The 27,992-nt window shown below is 48.2% G+C and overlaps 1 protein-coding gene across 1 annotated transcript in view; it reads left to right on the top strand.

Moving 5' to 3' along the window:
• The window catches only part of LOC135919058 (uncharacterized), a 210,220-nt gene that overhangs the window by 7,520 nt on the left and 174,708 nt on the right, over window positions 1-27,992 (top strand). Inside the window, exons 2-4 of the mRNA XM_065452799.2 lie at window positions 3,360-3,480; window positions 20,092-20,173; window positions 24,684-24,742. Coding sequence (XP_065308871.2) covers window positions 3,360-3,480; window positions 20,092-20,173; window positions 24,684-24,742 — 262 coding nt within the window. The remainder of the gene's footprint in view (window positions 1-3,359; window positions 3,481-20,091; window positions 20,174-24,683; window positions 24,743-27,992) is intronic.

Below are 27,992 nucleotides of genomic sequence, written 5' to 3'. Positions count from 1 at the left end.
TTTGTCTCTGCAGTCTTCATCGGTTTTGTACCTCTGTTTTCAACTTAGGAGGTATCAGCCGTCGCGATTCATTGTTATAGTGTTAAGCCTTGGCTAACGTTCGTTTCGGTGGACATCGGTGGTGTGGCACAGTCGGACCCAGAGCTTCGACTTGAAGATGGCGTGTGCCCGCGGCACACGCCATCACTTTCTGACATGCCAAATTTCTGACATGCCCTACTGCTTCCAAATCGCAGTGTACTGTTGCTCTCCTTCACTTTCGTTAGTTCGAACTTTCGTTAATTCGAACTGAAGCGGCTTCCCCTTGCGGTTCGAATTAACGAGCTTTTACTGTAACACCAAACGCGACGTGTTACTTTGGCCGGGGCGCGGCAGATAAGGCACTAGCTTGATTGCGATGTTTTTCTTTCTTTGCTTTATTTAGGTCTGGTTAACTCAGAGGGAGCCTGTCCGAGGGCGCTCTTTTGGGATACGGATGGCACCGCAGTCACGTGGCATTCTCCACTTTTCGCGTGGTTTATTTATCAGTTGGAAAAAAATTGTATGCAATTACGTCGTTGAAAATAGCGCAATTAGATTTCCATGGGCTGTGCGTTGAAATGCCTCATTCAGACTTTGATAATTAGGATACTACGTCTCGAGTTGGATAACTAATTACACTTGCCTAATTGAATCTCACTAACGAAAATATTACTGGCAGCTACTGCATTATAAGGTTATCAATATGCAGTAGGTTTTCTTCAAGTAACGCATTGTTGCCTTTTTAAAAATCTTGGTGCATGATAATTACATGGGACGCGCTGTCTATATTTGTCACATCTGCATGCTACGGATGATGTTTTTCATCCCTAATAAAGGTTGCAAATTATCAGAAATATTTTTCATGAGTCGTCAGCAGTGCCTACGAGAAAAATAATAAATAATGACGCACGCAACATTGACGCGCATTTCACACGCCACTTATAAACGACTGTGCCGAAGTGGTCACTGAGTTCTATAGGCATTTTTCATAGTCTGAAAAGCACGCAAAGCAATTTGAAGCATGGTGAACATACTGGAACATATTCATTCTCTAGGCATAGGCTGTCCATACTTTGAGAAATAATTTTATTTGGCTACCTCCATCTCTTTCAAAAATATAATAAACTTTGTCCTGTGGGTATATTTACATATATTGTATATCTGCATGGTGCTCACAATGGAAATTTAAAACAATGTTGAAGTGAGAAAATACGGATGAGGCAGCCGACGCTAGTGCTTCTAATGCGCGTGTCCTCCTATTGTCAAGATTTGCAGTAATAAAGAGAAAGTGGCAATTAGAAGCCGTGCAAGTGCGCGTCAACAACGATGCAGTAAGCTATTAGCCCTAAAAAAATTTCAAGTTGAAAGGTCGAGGAAAGTCAGAAGGAACCGCAAACGATGTGGGTGACAAAGCTATTGTAGTTACACTCTAGGTGTGAGTACGCCAAGGGGGGGTTCAGCCCCCCCCCTCCACCCCGGGAAACTCGGGAGCGGGCTCGGGCCCCCTAAAGCCCCTCAATTTTCCAAAAGTAGCGCCATTCTTAGATCTTTCCGCCACCCCGCTCACCCAGGCGCTTCCTCCTCCACTCCTCCTGTCGCCCCAGCCTCCTCCGCTCCCCCATTGGCCAATCTGTGTCACGTGAAAGCGGGCCCCGCGCTTTTGTATATTTTTTTCTTTCCGGCGCAGAGCAGGCGCCGCGCTTTTGTATATCTTTTCTTTCCAGCGCGCTGCGACCCCCAATCTTGGGCCTGCGACCCCCATTTTTGGGCCTCCGCGACGAAGTACGGCAGGCGGTTTGAAGGAGCGCGGTAGTTTTATACAATGTGTTAGGGCCGAGTGCTTAATTGCGATGCCGTGCTGCTGCGCCTACGGTTGCCACAACAGACCCAGTGACGGCAAAAAGCTTTTTGTTTTACCATCCGCCGGGCGCAACGCAAAACGAAGAAAAGTGTGGATTCACAAGATCGGGCGGGCTGACTTCGAGCAAGTGGCAAAGAACGCGCGGCTTTGTTAAGTGACACGGCTCCTCCAACCTCTTCTTTTGACGCCCGTGTCAAAACGGGCCCGTGTCCAGTGCATTGGGGGTGCGTTAAAGAACCCCAGCTGCAAAAAAAAATTAATCCAGAGCCCCCATTATGGCGTGCCTTATGAGATCGTGGTGTTGGGATGTAAAACCCAAGAATCAACTTTTCTTCTGTCTTGTGTGCCTTGACTGTTCCAGTTAACGCAACACTGCTTCCTTGTGAAAACTTACAACGCAAAAGAATACAGACGCACGTAGTATACAGAGATAAAATTAGCACTTCAACAAAAGTGTTGCTGGTGCCAATGAGGGAGGGGGATAATTATTTTCTGAACCTCTTTCCAGTTGTCCCATCAAGTTCCTTCTTTCTTTTCTATCAAATTCTAACCATTTGCACTGTAATAAATAAATAACGATTTCATATGCTGGTAAGTTGTTAAAATTATCTATACCGCCTATGTGTGAAAACGTTGCTCATGGCCACCACAACCTGTGCATGAGCTACGTACATCTGTAAAAGGCGCGGAACAGAAACGGCCCTGCTGCCAGGCATTGCTGACCGCAGACAGTCGGAATCTCTCACGCGCCGGCCGAACAAAAGCATCCTGCAGGTACGTAAATTAACCTACGAAACCACGTGCACATACTTTCGCGCTGTCAAAACCTGAAACTCTGGTAATTACTCGCGTGTCTGAGCACACCGCGTGCTTGTGTCGTGTTTCAGCAACACGAACTTTCAACGTGCGCGCGCTTTACGCCTTACATACGCCTTGAATAATGGTGCTTTTCTCTATTTCTTCCGCAAATCCGACACGACATTCTTAAGGCCAGTTACCGACTGACAAAGCAAGATCTAGATTGAAAAAACTGCTCCGCAGGACTCGAACGAACTTTTCCGCGGATTTCCTCCCGTAGCGTGTTAGCCGTCGTCTGCTACGGCAGGCCCACTGCCGGCGGCGCCACCGTCGAGGCCGCGCCGAGCGGAGGAGGAGAGAAGTGAATGGCGCTACTTTGGGAGATTGAGGGGCTTTAGGGCCCCCTGCCCCCTGTAGTCGGCGCATACGCGACATGATAAACAATTCAATTTTACTAATCAGTGTTAGGACACGCCTTAGATGCGTGCTGTTTTATGTACCTCGTATAGGCATGCGGCCATTTTCTATACATTCTTCCATACGCGCAATAAACATCAGTTATAAGTGAGCGTGTGGTGTGTGTGTCCTCTACATCTTTTGTGTTTTTATCGCTGTAAGTTTTTACTATAAACAATGCCCTTTTGAAGCCGTGAAATTATCTGCCGCGAATTTTGTGCAGGATTAGGTCAAGACACTGTGAACCTTCAGCTGCTGACCATGTCGCCTGCAGGCGAGTTGGTGCACGCCCTGCCGCCATCGCCTGTGCCGTTGGGCCGCCGGTGCAAGCTAGCGTGGGCGGGGTAAGTGAACAAGCTTTGTCATACATTCTGCCGTATTCTGTGGGGAAAGCAGTAATATGCCACCCTGGCAGCACTCGCGTTTGAATTTTTGGACGCAGAGTCGTGCCTTCAGCAGTGCCACCGAAAGCAGCCACCGACAGCACCACTGATAGCTAGGCTTTTGTCTGGTGCCCTGGATGTCTTCAACGGGAAGTTGAGATTTGTCTGGCGGTAGTGTATAATTTTCGACGAAGTAACACAAAACAGAGGCTCTGCGCCCTCAGTAATTAGGAACATTCTACAGTTTCCTCTTTCCGCCACCACGACGCATATTGGCATAAAGAATATCGAAATTCCTGACGTGACGTATGCCATGACACACAAATAAAGTAAACGAGAAGAAAGGAGGTTAACCGAGAGGTCGAATTTTTATTAGTCATATCATAAAGAGCCAACAAAAAATGACACCAAGGACAACATAAGGGAAAAAACTTGTTCCTAATAAATGAAATAAAGAAAAGATAAATTAATGGAAATGAACGAGAATGAAAAAACAACTTGCCGAATGCGGGGAACCTTCCCACAACCTTCGCATTTCGCTTGCGATGCTCTATCAATTTAGCTACCCCGCCGCCGTTTCCCCGTCCACTTTTTGGGGCATTTATGCTTCCTTGTAGAAACCTGCGAATGTTAGCCAGCGCCACCACTCACAGACCGTTGCGGCGGACGTGGGACATCCGATTCTGCGGCAGGCGTCACGAGAACGTGATCTTTTTGGGTGAAGGGAGCCGGTCAATAAACCCACACATGCCACCTGAAGGCATCAATGTTGCCGGATTCAAGACCCTCGTTATGCAATAAACGAGAAGAAAGGGGGTTAACAGAAGGGCCTGATTTTCATTAGTCATATCCTTAGAAGTCAACAAACACTGACACCAAGGACAACATACGGGAAATTACTTGTGCTTAATGAATGAAATAATGAAACGATAAATAAATGGAAATGAAAGAGGATGGAAAAATAACTTGCCCCGTTGGGGAACGATCCTGCATCCTTCGTAAATCTAGTAAATCAACTAAAGTAAATAGAAAAAAATGCGCGCCCTGACAATGCCGCTTTGCTTCTGTACTTGAAAGCGAGTGCGCTATTGTATCAGCGTTATTTTGATGACGGTGAGCAAATTCTCCACCGGTAATGAATTCACAATTTTACTACACATCTGGTCATACATCTCGCCGGCGTTCTCGATTAGTTATGTAGGTGGGTTAACTGCTCCGGCGAAGCTGCCTTGAAATTGTTTGAAAAGCGAAGTTTTTGTTCGGGAACCTCGAGGTGCTTTCGTGGCCGTGGGTATTCCGTGGCTGTTCTCTATCCGAATATGCCAACCAATCACAACGGAAAACACGCGCGACGACAGCGCTGCTGGGTTCCTTGCAACACCACCAGATGACGCTAGCCCCCATGCATCCGCCATACAAACAAAATTAGAACTGTCGAAAGGGTTGCAGAAAAATGAGGCACTGGGGGAACTACAGAATTGGTTCAGACCAGGCAGACTCCTAAAGGTTAATACGTTTGTACTTACTCAGTGTGTAAAGATTTCAGCAGCTAAGAATAAATCTTCGTGGATAGCATTTCTAGATAATAATGGAGCCCACGATAACGTAGGAAGCTAATTCTTATGAGGTATTCTGAGCACGAAGGCATAGATGACGATTTCGTGAAGCTGCTGAGGAAGTTATAACAGACAATCGGGTACAAGTTGTATAGGAAAGCTGAAAGTGTATTGACTCTGTGGAAGTTCACCAAGAGCTGAACAATGTCCTCTGTGTCCATGGCTGTGAATTCTTTATGTTATGGGCTGGGAAAGACAACTGGAAAATCATCAGCTGGTCTTTCACTTAACCTACATGCGTAATGGACTAATGGTGTAACAGTAGTTGCTCGGACTGATGTATGCGGACGATGTAGTGCTACCAGAGGACAATCAAATAGATTTACATGCACAGTGCCTGAGGCACTGGCAACGCAGCGACAAATCTTGGCTTTGAGTTTCGCACACAGCGAAATTGGGAATTATGGTCGTTAATGAAGGAACGACTAATTACGCTGTGGCAATACACTGGCGCGCCCTACCCATACTCAAGCAATATAAATACTTCGGCGTATACATAAACTTAGGAAGGACTTAATTGAGCGCCCAGCAAGGTAATCTGAAGATAAAAGAGACGCGGAATGAAACACTAATGAAACATACATCACTTTCTTACGACAATAAGTGTGATGTGGTGCGTGGCATCTGGAAAGGGGTAATGGTGGCAGCGCTAACTTTCGAAAATGCCACTCTCTGGTTAGAATCGGATATCTTGTTGGGGTTGCAAGGTAATGGAATATCAGTGGGCCGGTTGGCTTTGGAAGCCTATGGTGAAACCACAAATTAGGTAATGCAGGGTGTGTTCGCTGCTACGTTCTCCTTCGAGTGTAGCCTGCTATTGAGAGCAGAAGTTCGCCCAATGAAACACTAGTTTCGTTAATCAGAGTTTTCCTGCCTTGTTTACCGTCACTACTACGTGACCTACATCTGGTGGAGGTGGTTTACTTTCATGTACTGAACGTCTCCACAAAGCCGCCACCTAAGTCCGAAACCCGATGAGAACTCCAACGTCGCCCAAGACTAGCGAGCTAGCCGCAGACTGTAAGGACTGCCCTTGGAGCACGAACTTCTGCCTGATACGACCAGGAAGACCGTGGCCAGCTCAACAACCACAATGGCAGCCTCAGCGTCCCCCATCGTGCTTCAGCAACCCAGAGAACCCCCTACCTTACGTGGAGCTTTGTCGGAGGATACGAAAACTGGCTCGAAACCTTCGAAAAGATCTCAACGTTTAAGAACTGGACCTCCGACGATAAGCTACGCCACGTGTACGTCTCCTTGTAAGATGACGGGAGCACTTGGTTCGAGAACCGGGTGTCCACCGTTACAATGTGGGAGCTGTTCCGCAGCAACTTCCTGAGGACCTTCACTAGCAGCATCCCTAAAGAAAGGGCCGAATTTCTATTGGAAGCCCGCGTGCAGCCAGCGAATGAGAGGGTCGCCATATTTAGGGAAGAAATGAGCCTTCTATTCCGCCACGCCGACGCAGAAATGTCCGAGGAGAAGAAAGTTCGCCTACTGATGCATGGTGCAAAGCAAGAACGTTTCGCAGGAATGATGCGGAACCCACCGAAGACCGTCGAAGAGTTTGTTCGCGAATCCGCCAGCACCGAGAAAATTCTAAAAATGCGGAATCGCCAATTCAACCACTGCGCAATCCCAGCAAACTACCCCGAAGTTCATTCATTGGGCACCTATGCGAGACCAACATAGCTGTCGTGTGAGAGGAACTTCAGACGATCTTCCCAAGACCCCAGCACGAGGCTGCCTCGACCGCTGACGTCGTGAGACCAGAAATCCAGCGGTTACTGGAACTTTCCGAAGCACAGCCGGAATCACCGCAAGCCCAGCCTGAAACGAGGGCCTACGCCGCCATCGCCGACCGTCAAATTAACTCTGCGCGCCCATGCCAGGGTGCTGTAACGACTCAGTTCCGCTATCCGCCGCCGCCGCCAGCTCGCCCACCCGTCGTCCAGCGAAACTACCCTAGCAAGACATGTCTCGCGCGCTCCTGACCACAGGCCGCTCTGCTACCACTGCGGAGAAGGGGGTCACGTCTACCGACGATCCCTATACCGGGAGATGGGACTGCGACGGTTAGCCGTCAACACGCAACTACCACAGCTTGGCGAACGCCTTCGTGATATTGCCGACTACTTCGCTGCTACTCAGTGGAGTCCTCGACGAGCGTCCCGTCGCCTTCACCAGGCCGCTACCTGTCGCCGAAAGCCGTCCATACACAGGCCCAGCCCGGAGCCGGTCCGTCAGCCCATATCCGGGGAAAAAAAAACCAGCAACCGATGCAGGTGCGATTGCTGTTCCTCGAACTAACTAATATCCTCCGCCGTCGACAAAGACACCGAAGAGGCTATCTCGACGACATCAGAACGACATGCCGCCATCCCGACGAATCCTGGAAGCAAAGAATGCGCTGACCAAAGACCCGACGACGTGACGTCGAGCCACAAGCCAGCGCGGTGCAGCCGTCGTCTGATGCCAAGACCTAACTGCACCGCCTTAGCGGACACAGGTACCATCAGGGAATTGGTCGCTGCGAAGTTGAAGAAAGTCAAGACTGCATGGGACGGCCCTCGAATTCGAACTGCTGGAGAACACCTCATAATGCCAACGGGAATTTGCATGGCAAGAGTTACAGTTCATTCCCCGACCTACCCGGCGACGCTCGTTGTCTTGCAACAGACGTAATCGCGAGACGTAATTGTCGGCATTGACTTCCTGAACAAACGCAGTGCTATCATCTACCTGAGGTCGAAGTCGATAACGCTGTCCACAGATCAAGCGAAACCGACGGAGAGGCTTTCCAGTCAGCGTGCCTTAAGTGTATTTGGGGACTATGTCAGCATCCCCCCTCGCTCCAGCATTGTCATTTCCGTCGGCAGTGAAACGCCCGCCGAAGTAGAAGGTGACCGAAGGCAACGGCTCCATTGCGAAATTTGCGTAGCAAGAGGGATCGCTGTACTGCATGGAGGGAAAGTGAAAATGATGCTTACAAACTACAGCCAGGATTTCTAGTACGCCGACAAGGGCACGACGATCGCGTACATTGAAGACATTCTGGAAACCAGCAATGCGTTTGTGCTCTCGGATTCTGCCGCATCGACGCCGACACCATATTTCCAGAACAAGACTTCGACATAAATCCAAGTCGCCCCATTATTAAGCAGCAACAGCTCAGAAGTCTGCTTCGACGATACAAAGATTGCTTTTCGACATCCTCGAGGATTCGAGAAACAGCGATCACAAAGCATCGCATAAAAACCGAAGAGTGTGCTCAACCACTCCGCCAGAGCCCTTACCGAGCTTCGACGCGAAAAATTGAAGCTAAAAGACAAGTCGACGAAATGCTGCGCGACGACATCATCCAGCCGTCGAAAAGCCCGTTGGTATACCCTGTTGTCTTGGTGAAGAAAAAGGATGGAACCCTACGTTTCTACGTCGATTATGGTCGACTGTACAAGATAATTAAGAAGGACGTATACAACCACGGATAGACGGCGCATGGATCGGCTCTTTTTCGTTGATACTTTTCGCTGATGCGTCTCAGATCTGGCTACTGGGAAATAGAAGTCTACGAGAAAGATCGCAAGAAAACCGCCTTTACCATGCCAGATGGCTTCTACGAGTTCAAGGTGATGCCATTCGGACTGCTCAGCGCCTGCAACTTTCCAGCGCGTCATGAACACGGTGTCAGGAAGATTGAATTTGCAGACCTGGCTTGTTTCTTTGGATGACGTAGTCGTCTTCGCCGAAAATTTTGACGATCACCATAGGCAGCTTGCTGCATTAGAGGTCATGGAGTCATCAGGGCTCAATACGAAGCCGCTTCGCTTACTATGAGCTTCTCTTCCTGGGCCACGTCATCAGCAAATCTGGAGTCAAGATGCGCAGATTCCTTGGCATGTGTGTCTACCACAGGTGCTTTGTCAAGGTATATTCACGCATCGCTGAGCCACTGACATCTAACTAAATGTGATGTGGAGTTCAAGTGGAAAACGCCGCAGCGACGCACTTGAAGAACTCAAACGATACACGCAGTCGCCATCGGTGCTTGCACATTGCGACGATGACGGCGATAACGAAATCCACACTGACGTCAGTAGCTTAGGCTTCGGGTCCGACCTAGTGCAGAGGAAAGACGGACGTGAACGGGTGGTAGCTAAGGCTAGCCGGTCGCTGTAAAAAGGCGAAGGCAATTCTATGACCGAAAAGGAATGCCTCGTCATCGTTTGGCTACAGCAAAATTTCGCCCTTACCTATATGGCAGGAAATTCAAAAGGTTCAGTGACCATCCCGCTTTGTGTTAGGCTAGCGAACTTAAAGGACCCTTCAGGACCGCTGCCATGGTGGAGTCTCAGACTTCAAGAACATGACATCACTGTAACCTACCAGTCCGGACGAAAACACTCCGATGCCGATTGCCTATCACGCGCCGGCATTGACCCGCCGCCGCAAGATGCCGAAAATGACGACGCGTTCCTTGGAATAATAAGCACGGAAAACTTCGCTGACCAGCCACGAACAGACCTGGAGCTTAAAAGGCTCGTATAGTAATTTGGAAGGGCACACAAACGTTGTCCCGCGGGCATTTAGTGAAGTCAAGTGAAGTAAAGTTTATTTCTAACACCGAGTCGGAGGTGCTTGGGCGAAGAGATGTTGCAGACATCTTGATAGTGCCCAAGGACCCATTAAATAGCAGCAGGCAGATTGCAAAAATAATCATCTGAAACGCTGTACAAAAATGTCGGCGTGAAATATAATTCACGCAACGCAACAGTTTTAGTGCACAAAATAGTTGCATATAATAGAGATGTCACAAAATCTTTGTAAACACTTGTGCAAGAGCCACAAAAATAATTTTATACATCAAATGAAATTTATATCAAGATAGCAAACGAAATATGTTGTTCGAGTAGTTCTTACATGTATAAAGCATATTTCGCACATGTTTCTTGAATTTACATTCTGGTAATTCGAATTTGGTACTAGTTAAGTATTTGTTCAGTATTGCTGGTATCTGGTATTTAAGACATTCTCCGTAGCTTGTACGGCGACTGGTATGGATTGATCTTGGAGAGAGAATCGGGGGGAGCAATCAAATGAATGCTCATAAAGCTTGTTTTTCTTTGCATAAAGTAGTAGTTTAGATGTATAAAGATCACTTGCGCTAGTAATATCGTGCTTTATGAACAGCTGATGAGTGCGCAGTTCGCGAGGGTGCCCATAAAATGCTCAAATATTCTGAGCACCTTTTTCTGCAACACCTCGAGTCTGTTTAGGTTCTGAACAGACGTTTTTGCCCGTACTAGCGCGCAGTAAGACAAGCGAGAATAGAAGTGCCCGTAATATATAGCTTTCTTTAGCCATAATGGAACTAGGTTTGACAACCTGTACAGACAGCCTACAGTTTTGCCCAATTCAGAAGCAAGCTTTGACACATGGGTATTCCACGACATGTTTTCCTGGAATCAAACATCTAGAAATTTTTGCGTGCGAACGCACTGTAACGTTGTGCCTTGAAAGGAGAATTTCAGATTAATACATGGTTTGTTTGTAGGCCTAAAAATTATGCATTTTGTTTTACGTGCGTTTAATGAAGGTTTATTTACATTTATCCACACTTTCAAATGCCTTAAATAATTCGTTACAGCAACTTGGAGACTTTTCATTGAATTAGCACTAAAAAAGACATCCGTATCATCGGCATACATAACTAGTTTTTCTGTGTAAGGGATATTACATATATAATTATAATAAACCATGAATAATAAGGGTCCAAAGATCGAACCTTGTGGAACGCCTTGCCTAAGTCTTGCCTTATGTCTTAATGATTGTCTTCGTCCTCGCTTCAAAACAGCCTACTCGCAAAGAACTTCTCACCAGTCCGTGCCAACCACCTTCGTGTTGTTTGCTCAGCGCTTCGTCCAGAAGTACCGCACATGTTACATGACGATTCGACCGCTGGGCACCTCGGATTGTCGCGGACGCTATCGAGGGTACGGAAAAAGTATTACTTGCCGCGCGTGACCGCCGACGCCGCTTCTTACGTCAAGACATGCCGAGAGAGTCCGCGACGCAAGACAACATGGACAAGGCGAGCGGGATTACTGCAGTCGATCGATCCTCCTTGCCTACCATTTCAGCAGAGCGGGATGGACGTGTTGGGGACCCTTTCCGAAGTCAGTGTCGGGAAATACGTGGATCGTTGTGGCGACGGACTACCTCACCTGCTTCGCTGAAACGAAAGCTCTGCCGAAAGGTAGCGCAACCGTAGTGGCGAAATTCTTCGTCTAGTACATCCTGCTGCGACATGGTGCCCCAGAAGTCCTCATCACCCACAAAGGAATGGCCTTTACAACGAGCTAACCCAAGCCGTTCTGTAATACTGCCAGACAAGCCATAGGAGGACAACTGCCTGCCACCCGCAGAAAAGATGGTCTTACGGAGCGCCTGAATAAGACCGTCGCCGACATGCTAGCAGTATACGTCGACGTGGAACACAAAACCTGTGATGCCGTCCAGCGGTACATAACATCCGCTTACAACACGGCGGTGCAAGAAACAGCACAGATCACGCCGTGCAAGCTGGTTTACGGCGGAGTCCCGACGCCGACTCTCGACGCCATGCTGCCGCACCTAACCGACGAAGAGGACCTTGACATCGCCACCGGTCTCCAGCGCGCCGAAAAAGCCCAGCAGCTCACCCGCCTGCGGATCAAGAAGCAGCAGAGGACCGACAGCCGACACTACAGCCTTCGACGCCGTTACGCCGAGTGCCAGCCCGGCGATTGTGTTTTGGTTTGGACCCCGGTATGCCGACGAGGACTCAATTGAAACTATTACGCCTCTATTTCGGACCCTACAAGATCATCCGGCGCATTGGGGCACTCGACTATGAGGTCGCGCCAGACGGAATCTCGCTATCACAACGGCGCCGCTCACGACCTGATATAGTCCATGTCGTGTGACCTAAGCCGTTCTACCAACGCTAAAGAGGTTTGGGACTTTGTATAGCTGAACTCTGGACCTTGTGTTGATCGACTGTGTCACATTGAACATTGTTGTTTTGTTACTTTCGTATAATAACTGCCCTTTTGTGCTTCGCTCTTTTTATTATCGGTACGATGCTTTTTAAAAGGAGGTATCGACACCTGTACTTGGTTATCTTTATCGGGTGACCACGTTTCACTGTCGAATAAATGTTATCGCACATCGAAGGCGCCTGCATGTATCGGTAATTTCTCGAAAGTTATGGCTTGTTCTGTCCGCTGTCTCTTCTCACCCAAACTTGTGAAATCTGATTTCATCGCGCGACGCGAATGGTGTAGAACTTTATGGAAGACACGCGGGCCTCAGCGGTTACTCTGGAACCATAGAGAAAGAAATTCAACAACAGGGGACACTCGGCGAAAACTGGCAACAGGAAACACGTCACGCCTTGCGGCTCGATACCCAGTTTCGCGTGTACTGAATTTTACCGGGACAATTTTCGACGCTTTCTCTGACCCCAGACATTATTCCAACTAATTTCGTTACTTTTTGGGGTATATTTCAAGCAGAGTGGCCGCACTCGGCGTAGTGGCGCAGTTAGCGAAAAGCAGCTCGGCTGTGTGTCGTAGTTAGCTTCGCGTGTATTGAATCTTACTGGGAGAATTTCGTGACGCATTCTCTGACCCCAAAATTATTGTAATTCATTTCGTAACTTTTTGGGATACTTTTGGGGCATGCTCGCTGCGCCTGGGGTTATGAAGCTGCTAGCGAAGAAGCAAGCCGGCCGTGGTCAGTTAGTTTAGCGTGTACTGAATTTTAGTGGGACAAGTTTTTGACACTTTTTATGGCCCTGCAACAGGATATACCTTATTTCGGCACTCACGCTTGTCGAAAACGCGACGATCGATTGCCAAGAGTGATAACATGGAATTTTCTTGCATGCGCCGGCAGGACGCGTAAAAGATAATGCGGAGGAGCTCAAGAACTTGACATTTCTGTCTTCTGAGCGACTGAAAACAGGCTTTGCACCCACAAATTTGTCTTGAGTGGGACTAGAAGGCATTCTGCGAGCGTGTAACATGGTTTGGCTGAGGGCCTATGTTGTAGCCACCTCTGTGTACTTGGCGTACTGTCGTGTCGACTGATGCCAAGTTGTTTTGGAAACGCGCAGTCACCCGTGTATTTGTGCTCCTAAAGTGCAGGAAATAATGCCCGGGAAGGGAGGGATGCTTGGAAATCGGATGTTTTCTTCAGATTTTATGGGATTATTTGGGAGGAGTCTATTCATTTGCTACGAAATGTACCCGCCGTGGTCGCTCAGTGGCTATGGTGTTGGGCTGCAGAGCACGAGGTCACGGGATCGAATCCCAACCACGGCGGCCGTGTTTCGGTGGGGGCGAAATGCGAAAACACCCGTGTACTTAGATTTAGGTGCACTTTAAGGTCAAAATTTCCGGACTCCTCCACTGCGGCGTACCTCATAATGAGAAAGTGGTTTTGCCACGTAAAACTCCATAATGTAATTTTTGCTACTAAATGTTTGTAAAAGTGAATGTATCTGTAATGTTGCTCATTGACCACTTAGGCACGCTTCGCCTCTACACGCAATATTCCTGTTAAGTCTGTAGCGAAGTGACGCAGCTGTTAGAAATCTGACGCATCAGCTCACCAGGGAGACAAAGGGGGATGAGCTCTGGCAGGGTACGGCAGGTACGACGACGAGAAGTAGCATTAGAACAACTAGGTTTATTAACTTGGCATTTACTTTAGGTTTGCACTCTACACATATTTACATACAAAACGATGTCATACCCGTATCCCTGACCGGCACGGCCTCCCTTGGTGAAGAGAGCCGTGTGCTGCTGCCTCCTTGCTCACTCCAAAACCATTTAAACCATTCGCTAAACGAGTTTCTGCATCATGCAAGGGACCCGCGGTCCGGCGGGAGCGCAGGCTTCTCCACCAATGGGTTATTTCGACCAATCAGGCAGGCCGACAGCATCCAATAAGAGCCAGAATTTAAGAGGCTGAAAATGTTGGCTTAAACACTCCGCATAAAAAATCAATTCGCCCATAACTAATCAATTTTTGACGCCTGATACAGTCGGGCGTGGGAAGAGGGCGCATTTAGTGACGTCTAATGTGCGGCTGCATCGGCCCGGCAGGAGCCCATGCCCGAAGCGCCGTCACTGTTATTTCGGCACAAGGGCTTCCCCCGCATCGATGCACCCAAACTTTCGCGGAAAGAAAGAAAAGTAGCCCGCAGTATACTCTTTTTGCGAGACCTCCCCCCTATGAAAGACTGTCCCACTCGTTACAAATCACTTATTACTAAATAAAAGGGGGCTCAAGAAATCAAACGCGTACATTGCGGCTTCATATAAGAAAATAGAAAATAACGTAAAAACCAAACAACAAGCACGTTTTAACAAAATGGAACACAAAATGGGCAAGTAACGTTAAAGTTCATTCACGTGCGCTACACATGAAAATTAACACTGAAGGGGCAGGCGAGTAAAGCCAGTGGGGCGCAGGCGGCAATGGGGTGCGTCAGAAGGTTCTGCGAGAATCGGCAACTCAAGGCGAAGGGTACTGGTAGAGCAGTCAATGAGAGCAGAATGCGCGGAGAGAAAATCGAGGCCGAGAATGAGGTCGTGGGGGCAAGGAGCAATCACGGTTAAGAGGACAGGCGTGTGGCGGCCGGCGATGCTAACACGCTCCGTACACATGCCGATGATAGGCAGAGTACCGCCCTCCGCAACGCGGACGACGCGTGCCGACGCTGGGGTGAGGAGCTTGTTCAGTCGTCGTCGGAAGGCAGCACTCATAATGGAAAGATGTGCCCCTGTATCGGTGAGTGCAGTGACAGGATAGCCACCAACGTCAACGTCAAGAAGGATTTGGTTCGTGTTTAACGTGTGCAGAGGATTTGAGGGCAGTGCGGACAACGCAGCTTCACCTCCAGAAGCTGCAGTGCCTAGTTTTCCGGCTGGGCCCGGGAAGCGATAGGCGGCGAAGAGAAGCGGCGGGGTCGAGGCGAACGAGGCTGATGGCGTCGAGGTGAGGGCGAGCGGCTGTAGGGAAGGTTCGGAGCAGGGTCATCAGCGGCAGTGGGTTGATGGCGGGTGGCGTAGGGAACAGAAGGTCCAAAAGTGCGGGAATAAGTGGCGGCGTATGTCCGAGGATGCGGTGGCCATCGGTTGCGGCAGTGACGAGCGACGTGGCCGATGCGACAGCAGTGGAAGCAGATTGGTCTGTCATCAGGGGTACGCTGTTTGGACGGGTTGCGGCGAGGTGTAGGAAAGGACTGTCGGGGACGAGGAGGGCCGGTAGAGAACTGAGGAACGCTGGGTTGAGATGTTGAACACACGTAGTTCAGACCCATGTTCTCAAATTCCTGTCTTACTATGACCTCTATCATGACAATCGTGGTTGCTGGTGGATCGGGAGGCGTCGCGGAGAAAGCTGGCGAACACACGGCCTGGAGCTCGCGGCGAACAATACGAATGACGTCGTTACAAGTGGTGGCCTGACGTCGTCGACCCTCACATGTCGACATAGCAGCGGCGTTGGATAGCCGCGTGATGTGGTTTTTGATACGGCGACACTTGGCGTGTTGAAGGCGACGGCATTCTTCCATGATGGCGTCGATTGTCGAGACGTTGCCGAAAACAAGCAAATTGAAAGCGTCTTCGGCGATGCCTTTTAAAATATGGGACACTTTATCTGATTCAGACATTGCGTCGTCAGCTTTGCGGCATAGATACAAGACGTCGAAGATGTATGAAACGTACGGCTGCGTAGATGTCTGAACACGAGACGGAAGAGCCTTTCTCGCGGCAACCTTGTGGCCAATCGGGTCGCCGGACAGTTCCCGTAGCTTTTCTTTGAAAGTGTCCCAACTGCTTATCTCGTGGTCATGCGTCTGGTACCACACGCGTGGGGTGCCGCCAATATAAATGATGACATTGGCGAGCATAATGTTTGGGTCCCACCTGTTATTAGCGCTGGCATGTTCATATAGCTTGATACATTCGTCAACGTCCTGTCCCTCCAGGCCAGAGAACACACCAGGGTCGTAATGTTGGGCAACCGTGAAGATTGGAGCAGTCGGACCAGCCGAAGCCGTTGCAGAGGCGCGCTCGTCACCTGTAGGCATGGTAACAAGGTCGATGTACCGACCAGTCCGGAGTTCCGTGGCGAGGACGCGTATCGCTGACCTCCACCAGAATGTTACGTGTAGAAAGACACAGATGAAAGAGGCTATTTACGGGGCTATTTCCACTGGGCTGGAGCCAGAGCACCAGGCCGACATTTACTCGCTCCAAGGGCACAGACCCACTTCGTCGTCGTTCTCGCGGCGGCTCGTCTCTTGAGCATCACTCGATGATATCGTTACAATGTCTATAGCGGCTCCACAGTCACCGTAGTCCTCCATAAAGAAAACAACAAAATCTCAATAAAGAAAGCCGTCAGGCAGGGAGATACGATCTCTCCACTGCTATTCATAGCGTGTTTACAGGAGGTATTCAAAGACCTGAATTGGGAAGAATTGGGGAGAAAAGGTAATGGAGAATACCATAGTAACTTGCGATTCGCTGATGATATTGCCTTGCTTAGTAACTCAGGGGACCCATTGCAATGCATGCTCACTGACCGGGAGAGGAAAAGCCGAAGAGTGGGTCTAAAAATTAATCTGCAGGAAACTAAAGTAATGTTTAACAGTCTTGGAAGAGAACAGCAATTTACAATAGGTAGCGAGGCACTGGAAGTGGTAAGGGAATATATCTACTTAGGGCGGTTAGTGACGGCGGATCCGGATCATCAGATGGAAATAATCAGAAGAATGGGCTGGGGTGCGTTTGGCAGGCATTCTCAGATCATGAACTGCAGGTTGCCATTATCCCTCAAGAAAAAAGTGTATAACAGCTGTGTCTTACGAGTACTCACGTACGGGGCAGAAACCTGGAGGCTTACGAAAAGGGTTCCACTTAAATTGAGGAAGACGCAATGAGCTATGGATAAAGAATGATAGGTGTAACGTTAGGTGTAACGGGATAAGAAAAGAGCAGATTGGTTGAGGGAACAAACGCGAGTTAATGACAACTTAGTTGAAATCAAGAAAAAATTACCGACGATTACGTTACTTCCTAATGCGAAATTTGAGCGCAGCAAATAAGCTGTTTCACCTTTTCGATAGATTGAGGCAAAGAAATCGAGCAACACATGTATGCGCTATCACAGAATTTTTTTTTATTTTTCACACGTATTCCTTTAACAAAGACTCCACTAACAGTTCTTGACAGTCATGAAGGAAGCTTTGTGGTCGGAGAAATAGATTGATATATGTTCGACTTGGTACACCAATGCTTGATTCTCAAAGACGAGATCTATACAAGTGCCTCGCGAGGTTGTCACAGCCGTGGGACGCGTTACGAGCGAGAGGAACGGGATGTTCTCCCGCATAAGTGTTAGGAAATTGCTGTTTGTCTTTATGTCAACATTAAAGTCCCCCACTACTAACATCGGTGTGGATCGATGGACGGTTAATGCGAGTTGCAGGAAGTGCACGACGTCTTTCGTGAGTGCGGTAGCGGACTCACCAAAGCGGTATCAGTCGGTCGCTGCTAGCGCTGGGGGGATGAAAGGGGGGCGGGGCTGGTTACGAGGCCGACGACAACGCCGACGCGAAACCCAGGAACGGACGCCAAAGAGCCATTTGTGTAGCCAGCCCTCCTCCACAGTCTCTCCTCCTCCCTTCCATCATCCTCCCTCGCCCGGAGAGCCGACAGCGCGCATGCGCGGCGGCGGAGCATATTTGTCGGCGAGCTGGTTACGAGGCCGACGACAACGCCGACAACGCCGACGACGACGCGAAACCCAGGAACGGACGCCAAAGAGCTGCGCTCTAAAAGAAATGGGCATGGGCAGGACATGCAATGAGGAGGGAAGACAACCGATGATCATTAAGGGTTACGGAGTGGATTCGAAGGGAAGGGAAGCGTAGCAGGGAGCGGCAGAAAGTTAGGTGGGCGGATGAGATTAAGAAGTTTGCAGGGACGACATGGCCACAATTAGTACATGACCGGGGTTGTTGGAGAAGTATGGGAGAGGCCTCTGCCCCGCAGTGGGCGTAACCAGGCTGAAGATGATGATGTATTTACGGCAGGTGGTTCCTTGCGAGAATTTTAGGTGCAGAGTGTTCCAGAGAAGCGTTTTTTATACAACAAGCATTGCGCGGTTGTGTCCAAGTGTTACACAATACTGTGTTTGGAAAGAATACAAACAACGAGGAAACAAATATGCTTGAAGACTACCTTATTGCGAAAGAAGAGTTTTGCGTCATTCAATCTTCTCTGATCGTAGGCATGCTAAAAATTACAGTGACGTAGACATGCGTCAACTCACGCTACTCATCTATACTGGGTAGATCAGAGTCATATCTGCGCTGCCGGAGTGACACCCGCCAAGGTTGCTTAGTGGCTTTGGAGTCGCGCTGCTAAGCACGAGGTTGCGGGATCAAATCCTGGCGACGGTCGCCGCGATGTGGGCGAAATGCAAAAGCACTCACTGGTGTACTTAGGTTTAGGTGCACGTTAAAGACCCCAGGTGGTAAAAATTAATCCGGAGTCCTAATTACAACGTAGATCGTAATTAGATTGTGGTTTTGGCACGTGAAACTATATTATCTAGTCTTGCTGGATTGACCTATAAGTATGTATGATTGAGGTCGCTATCTACTACGTTCGTCTCTCCTACTTTTGTATTTTTTCGGCTCTTGATACTTGCATGTTCATTGTAAAGTTCAGATGGACTGCATGTAGCTTGACGCAGTTGCGCGTCACCGCCCTGTTTATTTGCTAGTAATTGTCGTGTTTTGCGTTGTTCTACTTATAATGAATTCTGACCAACTGACCCGTTTGTCCATCCAACATTTTCATGCGCTAGAAACACTTCAATTATATCACAAACATTTTAAGATCCCTGCATGTATTAGATTGAAATAATTCCCACGGAATGCGCCAAAACCCTGTGACTGATTTGACACTAGTAAGGTTGTAATTAACAATTATTTTACGAAAGTGACACCTTTCATAACGGGAGAACACCTTATGGTCCATTTTAGTCAATACAGAAAACGAAGAACAAAAAAACGCAGGATAATCCTTATCTGAATAGGCTTTGTGTAATTATTTATTGTATCATATGATGTTTGCGCCAACATTTGTAAGTTGGTTGTGTTAATCTGACAAACCATTGACACCAGGTTCCATATGAGAGAAAAAAATTGCCTACTGTAAGAGCCAATATATAACACAGGAGCAATATTCCAGAATACATTGATTATTCCGAGAAAGAAAAAAAAAGTGGTGGAAACCTAATGTTGCACAATAATTTGCCCAATACTTGAATTCTCACCCGATTACTAGTTAACGAATTATTTGTTCGTTAGTGAACGAATTAGTTAACGAATATCTCATGCTAGGTGCATGAGAAATTCGCTTGTTTCAGCACCATGAAAATCTGTATAAGTCATGTAATGTTGTAGTGCAATCGCAAACCTTGTCGGTGCTTATACATTTCTTGTATACAGAGTAATAAAAATACTTCAATTCATATTTGTTAATGTTTTATTTATATATACTCATGCTTAAAACGAATTTCCTTTTTGCTTTCACAATTGTGTTGATTTTGACGTCAAATCTTGCACGGTGCAAGAAAGTGATCGTTAACGCCTTGTTACTTTTCCATACCATGCAACATTTATACAGGGGACAGTGTGCAGGCAGGCGATTCACTGCTTTTTTAAACAGGCACGCGCACATTCCTCATATGCTTAAATAAAGCGCAATGAGCGTTATATACCAAAAGATAGCAAAGCGCGAACATTCGCTAGTCATCCTACCACGCTTAACCTTGAATCCTCAGTGGTAATAGTGTGAAAACAAGCAATTTTTTTCTCTTGCAGATTTTCTGATGACCTTAGTTTGTGCTTTGCTGACAGCCGTGCCGATGTGTTCCTTCGGCGTAATGACGGCTGCTGGCTCAAGGTATGTAGTCCTTCGCGTTAGCTTCTTTTTCGGTGAAAAAAGAAAGCTTACATAATGGAAATTGCCGGTGTAGCTTTTACTGGAATGTACACTGTCGTCCTTTATGAAAGGGAACACGCGAGCGCGTGGCCTGCGCTCTGCGGCGGCTGCCCACAGCGCCATCAGCCGACAGCTAAAGAAAGCACGTCCGCTTTTGGCGTCATCTGTTGGCAAACAGAATAACCAGTCATGGCCGGTGGGCAAGCGCTGCTAGATTATGCTCCCTCACCGCTCGCGCAACGGGCGATGCCTGCAGCGCGTCGTCTGCTGGTAACAAATCGGGCGTGGTGCACGAGCACGATCCAAACGTAGAAGCTCTGTCTGTCGCCTTACACCTGTTGCGCTTCGCCTAAGCTAGAGCTATATAGGTGAGGGCGATGCACTCAGCGGAAGGTTTGGTTGTGGTTTGCTTTTTCGAAAGCGTATCACTGAACGCCGCGGAAATTTTCCTTCGAGGCAGATTCCCACTTACCCGGAATGTACTTGCCTGTCGGCAGAGAAAGTTTTCTGTCGTTTAGTATATCTGCACTTGTTGCTCTAACGCCATGCACAATCAAAGCACCCTGACCGTGATGATAGTGAAGGAATATTGCTACGTAAGAAACTTGACGGAAAAAAAAATGTTCGAAATGTTTGTAAATATTTTAATGAATCTTGTATCTGTAATGTAAAAGACGCGAGCACAAAATGCAAAAACAGATATTAATACATTTATTGAGATAAAAGATATACGTATATTTTTCTTTTGTATTGAGCACCAAAACAAAACAAAAATATGAAATATGTTGTGTCGACGCACTTCTCCGTACCTCGTGCCGTCCCCATTTGCAGCGACGACAGCTGCCATTCTTGAGGGTAGCGAGTTATACAAGGCGGCCGTTAGTGATCTGTTGCTTCTCAGCCGCTTCCACTCCTTTGTGACACCCGAAAGCTCCTTGGCCGATAGTCCGTGCAGACCGAGCCGCCAGCGCAGTTTTCAAAAGGCCTTGCACGTTCTAATAATGTTAAGGTCTAGAGACTGGGGCGGCCACATTAGAGAGCTGATTCCACGATCCTCGAAAAAGCTTGTCACCCTTCCGGATGTGTGGATGGGCGACTTGTCTTGCTGGAAGATGTAATCACCTTCCGGGAAGGGCCCATTCAGCAAGCAGGGCACCATCACGTCGTCCTGGATGGAGCAGTAGGCGGCAAACGTGAATCTGTCCTCTATGCGGACTGGTGGACCAAGCCCTTTTTTGGTCACGAGGCCCCACACGCACACTGCTGAACGCCCACTTGCAGCCACTCACTGGAGGTATCCTGGTCTGTAACTGCAGAAAAGTATCATTAGATCATGCATTGACACCAAACCAACAGTCACTCAACTTATCTCGAATACCCTTCCTTTACGCCAAACATGCGGTATTCCACTGTGCTACATGGCGTGCGCATTTATCGCCGGCTGTTCATGTATACGTTTCGTACTGTTTTAGGTTTTTATTCACTTTCGTATTTTTTTCGTATTTTTCGTATGTAAATTCACTCCTGCTTGGGCCAAGCAATGGCCTGCAGTATTCTGAAATAAAATGAAAATAAAAAATAAATTTCAAGTTAGTTTGCTATTTTCTTATATCGAAACAGCAATTGGGCTGGTGGTGTGCCTCTGTTTGTGGCAGTTGCCAGCCTACTGCCTCCTCTTCCGTGTCTATACTTTCAGCACGTGCTAAAGTATCTTTAAATGCGAACTAATACTGATGAGGCTAATTATATTAGTAATATTAGAGAACACAGCTACAATTTAATGCTGGTGAACGTAATCTAACACTGTGCCTTGAATATAAAGTTCTCTCTGGCGTCTACGCCAGAGAGAACTTGATAGGCTACAATATCACACAATGCATAAAGAAGGGTAACTGCCCGGTAGTGTTTATTCAGCACTTCTTACAGTGATATAATTACCGTTAAGGATAAAACGTCACCTACCGGCGGTTTTCTGGGGGCCACACTCCGTCTCTGGTCCCACCGGGTCTTGAATGAACCTTCGTCGGTGAATACAACACTTTCCCAGTCGGAAGTAATCCAATCTGCGTGATCCTTCCCAAACTGCAGGCGTTTGGCTTTGTTGGTGCCTCGAAGCAGTGGATTCCTGCAAGCAATCCTCCTTGAGACCAGCTTCGTCGAGGCGGCGCGTCGCAGTCGTCTCGCACGCCCTAATGCCAAGTTCCTTCAATACTTCAGGGACTGTTGTCTGCGGCTTCAGTGCTACTGCAGCCACAATCACACGGTCTTCGTATTCAGTTCTTGCCCGAGGTCAGCGCCTGTGCTGAGCGTCCTTCACGCGGCGTTCCGTCTTGAAGGCCTGAACGATCCTGTTTGCTGCTTTTAGTGGCCTCCTTGTAGTTGATGCAATGACCTGCCTCATGGCCCACAAAAATAAGAAATTAAACTACGCATGCCCCTATCACTTTTTATCAAACCAGTACGCAAGGCGTTCAGCATCCTACCTTTCCCTCTCGTAGTATTTTGGAGCCCATATTTACACGTATGAACTAGTACATTATCACTGCTATCTTTACCCCGGCATTCTTAAATGGTCATAGACTCGAACTTTGTCCACCGACCGAACTGATCATAGCGCTGCCATTGGGCTGAAAACCATGCAGGGGTTTTGAAGGACTGCTGCCGATTATCGCACACACAGTGACCATTTAGCCGAGGGGAATCGCTACCGTCGTCTTTTTTAACTGCACGCACGGATTCGCGCACACGGAAACGTTCGAATTCGGGGGTTAGTGCCATGCAAGGTTGGTTTGAAATTTATCCTCGAGGGAGTCTAAACTGGTATTTGTACTTTCATTCCCGACGCAAGGAGAATACAGCTGAAGCCAAGCATATTTCCATGAAAATTCACACATTTATTCGCTGGAGAACTATAATGCTGCATACTGCGTTCTTGGAAATGTATTCAGTTGTGGCTTCAGCAAATGCGAGTTATACGACGAATTCATAGAGCTCGCATGATAGTGTATCACTGAATGGTGCAGAGTATCATTCAGTTATAGATAAAGAACAACCAAACCTTCCGCTGAGTGCATCGCCCTCACCTATATAGCTCTAGTTTATGCGAAGCGCAACAGGCGTGAGGCGTGAGACAGAGCTTCTACGTTTGGATCGTGCTCGTGCACCACGCTCGATTTGTTACCAGCAGGCGACGCGCTGCAGGCATCGCCCGTTGCGCGAGCGGTGAGGGAGCATAATCTAGCAGCGCTTGTCCACCGGCCATAACTGGTTATTTTGTTTGCGAATAGATGACGCCAAAAGCGTACGTGCTTTCTTTAGCTGTCGGCTGATGGCGCTATCGGCAGCCGCCGCAGAGCGCAGGCCACGCGCTCGCGTGTTCCCTTTCATAAAGGACGACAGTGTACAAATATCGAAAAGTTAGTCGACGAGCTATCGGTGGGATCCTCTGTGTGACGCGTGCGATGCTTTACAAATGGAGAATGTCTTCAATAAATTCTTTTTGGGTTTGAGGATATGCGAAACTTTCGAGCGATGAATAGAACATGGTGCTATTTTCAGTCGGTCTTCAAATAAAATGGCAATTATCACATATGGAAAGCGAAACAAAAAGTCAGTGTTCTAAAATTGGAATATTGTTCGAATAGTTTATGAATAGTTCACGTTAACGATTGCAGACACTCAAGCATGAAATGCAAGCAAAATCTGAGCTGCGCTTCATGCCTAAAAAAGTCGTGCCTTATGCGATTGCCGTTGCGATGCAAAAGCACGGAACTCTAGAATACATTGCTGCCATTGTTGTTTTATTGTGATTACAATTATACGGACACTACAGGCAAATTTCTGCCGTCGTCGTCGGCGTTTCCGTCATGTTCGTATTAAGGCCAAGTTCGATAAAATCGCCGCCGCGCGCCTTATGCAGTATGTGTGAGTGGAAACATGCGAGGGTTAGCCGACATTAGTGGCTGAATGACGCGCGCGCAAGGGATGAAACAGGGAAGGTGGCCCGCCGTATTGCTCCATCGCGTGCAAGGCTCCGAGGTGGTGGAGGGAGGTTGTGGGTGCGTTATACTCCCGCGGCGGCTGCGTATGGCGCGGCCGCGGGGGTCCTGTCTTGAAAGCATACTGCGATGGGGACAAATTGCCCCGAGTTCTGATAGCGTCGTCTGAGCTTTGTTCACGCCGCTTAGTTCACGGTGAAGTAGGAGGCAATACGAAGGACAATTCGCTCGCTGCTGTTTACGCGCTTCCTCGCTCCAGCGTTTCGACAGTGAGTGTGCTCGGTCATCGAGTCAGATATGTTCATGTTTACATGTGCGTGTGCGAAACCACGCATGCTAATTTAGTTCAGTGAATTTTTACAAGTTTACATGGCAGATAAAACTAGTATAGTTACTTCGTAGTATCGGTCTACTAATTTGCTATCGCAATCGATGATTTGCCTTTTCGAAACTTCTACTTTATTTATGTTTAGGTGGTCAGCGGCTGCCCTGGAACCGTCGTCGAAGTGGTGGAATCAGTACGGACCGTTAGGTAAGTGCAGTAGAAGCCGGGCGCACTGGCTTTACTGTGATTTGTGTACATATTTGCATTTGAACTCTAATCTGCACTGGCTTTTTGGCGATAGCACAGTGACCTAACTCTAATCACTATTTCCGTACGCGCCACATTCTGCGATTGGTCGCCTTCGACAAATATTCGCGCAGGTGAAGCTTCAAATAACGGCTCCGTGAACATTGTGCCGGTACGCAATCGCAGTTCTTTTAATATTCATTTATTTGTTATTTATTCATTTATTTGTTATGGTAATTCATTTATTTGTTATTTCAAGAAGATGTTCACTAATATTTATTGAATATGATGTTTACCTATGCAGTGTAGTTTTTTTTATTACTATTGTTCTGTCCGTGTTCTGTTGCTGCCGGTTTTTATGCACGGGGGTGCGCCCCTCTGTAGAGTCAGTCATAGGCTTTTTGGGTGCACCCCTAACATCCCTGATGTTGAAATAAAGTTATTTGTATTCGTATTTGTATTGAGAATCCAATAGGGAGGGGGGGGGGGGCTCTCGGAAAGGAAACTCGTTGGATTGCACAAGGTGTTTATTCGTTTCGACGGTTTCATCATGACTCAACGAAGGCTTTGGCTGGCGTAATCTCAATGTAAACTAGCGCTTCAGCTGCATGATTTGTGCATCAGTGTATCTCGACAGTCCGACGCCAAAGTGCGCTTGGTAAAACGCGATAGCTTCTTATATCGTAGAAAGCATTGTATGGGAGAGATGTTTCAGTGTTGCGAGGATCCTGGTTTGAAGTCCTTTCGCGCTGGCCCTCAAAGCATAGTAACAGAAGAGGAATCTGTTCACTATCTTCTGGGAAAATTATACAACATCGAAAGATCTGGCGAAACACGAAAACTGAGGCAACTGTTCCAAAGAAATGTGGTAATACATATGAGTAAGACCTTTCACAAATATAGCAGTAGACAATATTTTTGAGCCTTAAACGACATGTAGCACAATTACCTGATGATTTAAGAACAAGCTAAGTTCAAGAACTGTATGATGTACATAGACAATCTTTTTGTTAAAATATTTGACAGTTGCATAAAACTAGGTCATTATTCGAAAGTATAGGAGTCTTCACGGAACAATTTCATTCCGAAAAATGACATATAGATAACCAGGGGTCCAATAACTATAAACTATTCCAATATGTCTTTATTGCAATCTCCTGGCGTCAAATTTCCGTAACCTCCGACGTAAGCATCGGGCGGTGACCCGCAGGGTTGTCCGAACAGACCAGTGAAACGCTCTCGTCGTTTATATGAGGTCAATCTTGTTTGTTTTAAAAACGAATAGCATCGCTACATTGAGCGGCTTGTCTTATCTGATTGGCTGACAAGAGGCGACCGGCACGGCTCAAGTGGAGAGGGATCCAATGGGGCCGAGAAAGTGCACTTAAAATCGATAACCGGATGAAGAGGGTGTTGCCAGCGTTTACGATTGGTCCGCTTTCCCTTACTTAGCTTGCGGAGGCTGGTCAAAAATCGCGGCGGAATGCAACGGAATGTTAAGGATGCCGCTAAAACGGATCCCCAGCAAAAAGAGTTGGCAGAGCGAGGTCAGAAAAGATTAGGCCACCAGTTGTGATTGGCTTAAGTAAAAGCTCCGAGACTTCTTCGGCAACCCGTACGGTCACCAACTTGCCGCGCAGAAGGCGTTATCCGGCCGCGTGCAGACGTCAACGGAGCCTCACGTCACGTACATTCAGGACGTCTTGGCTCTGTGCCGCAAAGTTGATGCACACATGACTGAGTCCGACAAGTTCTCCCACAACCTCAAAGGCATTGCCGACGACGCCTTCAACTTGCTCGTTTTCAACAACGTGGCGAAGGTGGATGCACTTATAAAAGGGTACCGCCGCCTGGAACTCGCTAAAAGCCGACGTATTGACCAGCAGTTTGCCCGTCTGCCGAACACCCCAGTGACATCTTGTGCCGACTCTCCTCGTCCCACCAACACTGGCGATGTTACCTGGATCGTCTGGCGTGAGATCGAGGCTGCCTATCCGGGTGCCTTCGACTCCAGCCCCTCCAACCCATCTACAGTCACGGTTTCCCGGATCCAGGCAATTGTCCGCCAGGAACAAGCAAACATGCTTCTTTACACCGTCTGCTCGGCCCATCGTCCTGATAACCACCCGGCTGCATCGATTCCAACCCGTCTCGCATCCTATTACCCACCATGTTTCCGCAACCCATCTGAATGTCGTACTGCTGACAAGCCCATTTGTTTTCACTGCCGTCGAACCGAGCACATTTCTCGGCACTGTCGCAGTTGCTGGAGTTCCCCGAACCGGTCTACTTACACTGGCTACTCTCACCCCTCAGGTGGCCTTTCTCGTCTCTATGTCGCACGCTCCGATAATGCCGCCACTAATTCTCCTGCGCCGAACCGCCCCTATTCTCGTTCGCATTCGCCCCAAGGACGACAATCTCGCTGTCCCCAGCCCCGTCGCTCCTTTTCGCCGACTCACTTCGGACGCCGTTACCAGCCGAAAAACTAGACGATGCAGCGCCTCGAGGAGATACTGCATTGCTCCCTACGCCGCCAAATCCTCTACTGACGCTGCCCACTCATCTGAACCTTCTTGACGTGCAAGTCGACGGTGTTTCTGCACCTGCTCTTATTGACACGAGGGCGAATTTGTCGGTAATGAGCGCTGACGTACGCAACCGCCTGAAGAAAATTATCACGCCCGCCACGACGCCTGTTGTCCGTGTCGCCGATGGCGGAAGAGCCCCCGTAATTGGTATGTGTGCCGCCCTCGTCTCTTTCGCCGATCGCTCCACTATCATGCTATTTATAGTCATCGCCCACTGTCCCCACGACATCATCCTCGGCTTACACTTCGTCTGCGTACATTCTGCTCTCATCCATTGTTCCGTCAGTACTCTCCGCCTGGACCTGCCCGTTCTGGATCCCGCCGAACCACACCCCAATCGCCTCAGTTCCGTAGACTTAGTTCGCCTGCCACCTTCGGCACTGACTTACGTTGACTTTGTGTTATCCCCACCAGCACCCGACGGTCACTACATCGCGGCGCCTATGCAAGCCGTCCTACTTACACACGGAATCACAGTACCTCATACAGTTTTATCTATTACGGCGAAATGCGTCTGCCTGCCAGTGGTAAATTTTCGCTTGGCGACACAAGTGCTGCCATGCGGGATGTCTCTGGCCCAGCTTTGCTCATTCGAGGCTCAAGCAGTAGCATCTATTGCA

Source organism: Dermacentor albipictus, unplaced genomic scaffold (genome assembly GCF_038994185.2).
Source record: "Dermacentor albipictus isolate Rhodes 1998 colony unplaced genomic scaffold, USDA_Dalb.pri_finalv2 scaffold_15, whole genome shotgun sequence".
Classification (NCBI taxonomy): domain Eukaryota; kingdom Metazoa; phylum Arthropoda; class Arachnida; order Ixodida; family Ixodidae; genus Dermacentor; species Dermacentor albipictus.
This window is presented reverse-complemented; position numbering and strand designations above follow the sequence as displayed.